The 5379-nt window shown below is 45.2% G+C and overlaps 1 protein-coding gene across 2 annotated transcripts in view; it reads left to right on the top strand.

Annotated features, from left to right (window-relative positions):
- Positions 1-5379, top strand: part of Grk3 (G protein-coupled receptor kinase 3) — a 103037-nt gene that overhangs the window by 40294 nt on the left and 57364 nt on the right. For both annotated transcript variants that reach the window (XM_005344235.2, XM_013349334.2), the window contains one exon: positions 3699-3772. In XM_005344235.2, the coding sequence (XP_005344292.1) occupies positions 3699-3772 (74 nt within the window). The remainder of the gene's footprint in view (positions 1-3698; positions 3773-5379) is intronic.

The raw sequence follows: 5379 nt of genomic DNA, 5'->3' as shown, positions 1-5379 counted from the left end.
AAAAAAAAAAACAAAAAAAAAAACAGAAAAAGAAAAAGCTCCCCTACCATGAACAATTATGGCGTCCTGTGCCTTTAATCCCAGCACTCAGGAGGCAGAGGGAGGTGGATCTCTGAGTCCGAGGCCAGCCTGGTCTACAGAGAGAGTTCAAGGATAGCCAAGCCTATACAAAGAAACCCTGTCTCAAAATACTAAACGCTAGTCCTGGATGGAGGTGGGGGTTCCTTGGACTTCCCACAGGACAGAGAACCCTGATTGTTTTTCGGGCTGAGGGGGGGGGGACTTAATTGGGGGGGGAGGGAAATGGGAGGCGGTGGCGGGGAAGAGACAGAAATCTTTAATAAATAAATAAATTAAAAAAAAGAAAAAATAAACAAAGATAAAAGAACAACAAAAAGTTTATCAAGGAGGGCAGTAAGGTGCTCAGTAGGTAAAGGTACTTACCACCAAGCCTGATAACCCAAGTTCTGGCCTCAGCATTCACCTGCTTGAAGGAAGGAACCGACCCAACTGACTCCTGTGACCTCCACATGCTTGCCGTGGACACACACACTATATACACATGGAAATAAACAGATAAATACATAAATAAATAAATGTGACTAAAATTTTTAAACTTAAAAGACGTAGAAGCGCGTCAGGGAGGCAGTTAGCCATGTGTTTATTTTATTATATTCATTGGCTCCTGTTGGAACTGAGGTGAATCGAGAGGCCCACTGAGGACTGACAGCGTGAGCTAGTCAGATTGGCCTGTAGCAGCTGGGTGTGCAGTGCCGTATCTGATGGCTGGATGTGTGCCTTATTTATTTTCCTATTAATTTGTGTTTCTATTTACTGTTTAAGGTTCCCTTTATTATCCCCTACATGGGACAAGATTCTGACCCCTTGTTTCCATGGCTGACGATGCAGGAGATGGCTCCACACTCCAGTATTATGTGTTTTGGGGTGGAAATGCTAAGTCCTCTTACTCACATATTTTTGTATGGAAGTGGAATTATCAGAGTTCTTCCAAGGGTCTACGTGCAAGGCTTTTCGCGGACACATGGCTTGCAGGCATGTTTCTCCAAATACTCAGGCTTCTTTTGCAGCTCCTAACAGAAGCGGTAATGTGTACTGAAGTGCACTTTGCTGTTTTTCTACTACAGATGGGTAGGCTGTTAGTGACCTTGGCTAACCTCAAAGGTTGCAAAGCCTTTCTCCTTCATTCTCCTATGATGGTCACCATCTGGAGTCACAGTCTTCTTAGGGTCCATTTATCCACAAGCATGGTGTTACTCTCTGCTTATTTATGTTTTCTCAGTTGTGTGCGTTGGTGCTTTGTAACTTTTAACTGAGGAGTCGTACACATGTCTGGCTAGGCTTGTACCCGAATGATGCACTGGTTGGTGTTGATGAGCTGCACGGCTGTGTAATTTCTCATGGTGCTGTGCACCAAAGCTTGACATGAATCTATTGCATTAGTTGATCTCATTGCACAACAGTGAAGTCTTTTATTGCATTATAGCCCAGTTTCTAGACAGACACTACTCTTTCAAGGCAGTATTTTAGGTTGTACATTTCTCATGTTGAATCTGGAGCTTCTTGGCATCCTTAACCTTTGAAACATTGTAAGAAAATGCAATACAGATGATTTTATTACCAGGGCCGTTTGTTATTCTGCACAACATGATTATGGTGAGTGTTCACTGTCTGCCCTTTGGATAATTTTATTTTTATTCTTGGGCCATTGAGTTTCTGGCATCTCCTGTCTGGGTGCTGCAAGCTTGCAGTGTCTCCCGCTGCCAACTTGCTTCTGTTTCACCGTCCTCTGGTCTTCACACCATGATTCCTACTTAAACCGATGTCCAACCACACATCCCACAATGTTCAGCTCGCTTTGTCATACTTTAAAAAAAAAAGAACCTTAGTGGTGAAGACCCTCTGGGGACTGATCCAAGACCCTTTCCTTTTTAAAATTGCATAATTTATTTGTGTGAGTGTGAAGGTGTGCCTGTGGAGGTCAAAGGTCACTTATGTGATTCGCTTCCTTCTGCCACGTGGGTCCTGGGGATCAAACTCAGCTTGTCAGCTTAGTGGGAAGCTCCTTTACTCACTGAGCCATCTCACTGGGCCAAAGGCTTTTTTTTTTTTTTTTTAAAGTTGAACTGTGCAGAAGTGCTAGAGGAAGATGATGTGAGTTTTGTGACCTCACTCATCTGGATGAAGCAGGCATGACACATGCATGTGCGGTATTCCCAGATAGTTCCTGTGATGCAGTCATGAGGCTGGCATGAAGACATTTGTTTGAAGGCACTTGATGAGGTGGCAGAGCGGAGCACCAGTAGTTCCTGAAGTGTGGAGAGAGATGTGGAAGGTGGAAACGGCCTCCTGAAGGCCTTTCAGAGAACTCTCGGAGCATGGAGTCTTGGCTGGCCACGTGACTCCTCTCCTCACGTGGCGTCAGGGTAATGGCCTTAGAGCTCAGAAAGGCACTCCAGTTAGCTTATGTTAGCAATTCCATCCTTTTGTGTTTGCTCAAGGATGTAATGTACTCAAAGTTTATTTTTTCTTTGGTGCCAAACTCAACCATCTCAAGTGGTTAGGAAACTGCTAATTACATAAGGGATGCATATTTGAAAGCCATACTGATAGAGTTTGTTTCTATTATTGGCCATATAAAAATTTTAATTATCAAAGGCAAGGCTTTGGTTATCTCTCCAGCATAATAAAATGCCTCCTCCAGGAAATTATATAATCATAAATTATTTTTTATTTAGCCCTGCCACTGTTTTGTTGTTGTTTGTTTTTTTCTAAGACATGGTCTCACCCTGTAGCCCTGATTAGTCTAGAATTCACTATATAGCTCAGGCTGGTCTAGACTTCTAGCAGTTCTCCTGCCTCAGCCTTCTGGGTGCAAGATTGACACCTCTTGCTCCTATATTGTATTTTTAAAAATAAAATTTAATGTGCCTATGGATTCAGAGATAGGAGCAGTGGCATTACCAGCCCTCCCCAGCAATGTGGGAGCTCTATACCGAGCATGGTCTTGGTAACCTGGCTATCCTAGCGTTTGGGAAGGGGAGTCTCCGAGTACATAGTTTACATTGAGACAATGGCAGACATGTGGAGGAGACCTTTCTATGTGTCTATACCCAAAGTGTTCAACCTTTATGCCCAGACATTTGCCCACTCTTTATTAAGGTGTTTCCATTAAAAAAAAAAAAAAAAAAAAAACCTGGCTTACGAGAGTTTTGTTCAGGGCATGGAGAGATGACCCGGTTGGTTAAGAGTGCTCACTGCCCTTTCAGAGGCCAAAGATGTTCAGATGCCAGAGCTAACCCCTGACAGCTCCCACCTAGGTCCTATCCAGCTCACACCCAGCTCCCATCCAGCTCACACCCAGCTCCAGGGGATCTAATGGCCTCTCCTGGCTTGGCAGGCAGATACTGGCTGAGCCATCTTCATGGCCCCCAACCTTCTGGAGTTTTTGACTCTTGCGTCTCCACCCTCAATGTACTTGGCTTATTCAGGCTCGACTGTGAGGCTTCTGCTATGTATCGTGGTTGTGAAGGACAGGAGGCTTGACACTCAGAGAACTAGCTGGAGGCCTGGGGCCTGTGGGGGAAGCTGTGGAAAGGGATGTACATTATTTCAAAAAAGCCCTGTGAGCTAAAATTTCCTTGTCTCTCCAGCTGACGTTTTTTCTTCTTTCCCTTTAGGCTTTCTGCTATTTAAAGACTTCTGTTTGAATGAAATCGACGAAGCCGTGCCCCAGGTGAAGTTTTATGAAGAGGTAAGGCTCAGACCTCTCATGTGATTCCCTTCCAAAGCATTTTCAGCTTAGCCTTGGAACAGTCTTTTTTTTTTTTTAATTTTTTTTTTAAAGATTTATTTATTATGTATACAACTTTCTGCCTCCACACGCCAGAGGAGGGCGCCAGATCTCTTTACAGATGGTTTGGAGCCACCATGTGGTTGCTGGGAATTGAACTCAGGACCTCTGGAAGAGCAGACAGTGCTCTTAACCACTGAGCCATCTCTCCAGCCCCCCTTGGAACAGTCTTAAAGATCACAAACACCTTGTGGAATTCAAAAGTCCGTTAAATAACTTGGTGGTGGCAGACGAGTTAGCAGCACTGACCATGCCCAGAGCCAGGGCTGGTGTACAGTTCAGGCTCCTAGCCTTGAACTCACAGCCTCTACCTGTTCCTCTGTCTCTGCCTGTGCCCTGTCTTGAGAGGGCTGGAACTCAAGACTGACAGCCTGTGGGTCGTGACCCTTTTGTGGGGTCCAATACCCTTTCACAGAGGTCACATATCAGACATTCTATATATCATATATTTACATCACGGTTTATAACTGTAACAAACTTACAGTTATGAAGTAGCAATGAAAACAACTTTATGGTTGGGGGTCACCATCTCATGAGAAACTGCATTTAAGGGTTGCAGTGCTGGGATGATTGGGAACTGCTACTCTAGAGGCTCTTGAGCACGAGGGAGGAAGAGCAGATGAGACTCCAGAGTCATTCGAAGGTCGTAAGCGGCACCTGCTTTTGGCCATCTATAGGTGTTGGTTGTGACCATGAGAGCCGAGGCTGGAGGATTTGAAAAAGAACTTAAAACCTGAGGTTTCCTGGCCATCTTGGAGAACTGGGGTGGGAACTTGTGGGGTTGGGGCTCCCAGACATACATTTGCTTTCCCCAAGACATTGGGTGAAGTTTGGAATTGGAGGGACCTGTAGAGTTAGTACAGAAGTTTCTGGAAGGTCCATTGAACTCTGTCTTAGCCTTATGGGAGTTAGAGGATGCAGGCTTCCTGGGAACCACACAAGTAAGTGAGGGACACCCTGGTGGGAGTGTTATGCCCACTGCTGAGGTATAGCCACTCATTTGGGGGTGAACTAGGTAGTTGAGAATTAAGTCTCCCCACTGGCCAGAGAGATGTTTCCAGACACAAAGAGAATAGAGAGGTTTTAGGGAAGGACCAATCCCTCAAGACATGCCAAACACCGAAGCCAAGGAAAGTGGAATTCACCAGGCTAGGCTGAGAATGCCTTGGTCTCTAGAAAAGACCCGTCTTTGTATGCCACAGAAGGCCACACTCAGGAAGGGATCTGTTGGCGGAGACTGCTTGTTAGTTTCCGGCTTCCCAGGCCTAAAATAATCACACAGAAACTGTATTAATTAAATCACGGCTTGGCCTATTAGCTCTAGCTTCCTATTGGCTAGGCCTTACATCCTAAACTAGCCCATCTCCATTAATCTGTATATCGCCACGTGGCTGTGACTTAAAGTTCTGTCTCCAGTGTCTGTCTCCCGTGGGGCTACATGATGTCTCTTTTACTCACCTTCTCTCTCTCTCTCTCTCTCTCTCTCTCTCTCTCTCTCTCTCTCTCTC

Source organism: Microtus ochrogaster, chromosome 2 (assembly GCF_000317375.1).
Source record: "Microtus ochrogaster isolate Prairie Vole_2 chromosome 2, MicOch1.0, whole genome shotgun sequence".
In the NCBI taxonomy this organism is placed as follows: domain Eukaryota; kingdom Metazoa; phylum Chordata; class Mammalia; order Rodentia; family Cricetidae; genus Microtus; species Microtus ochrogaster.
Note: the sequence above shows the minus strand (reverse complement) of the source record. Positions and strands in the feature narration are given on the sequence as shown.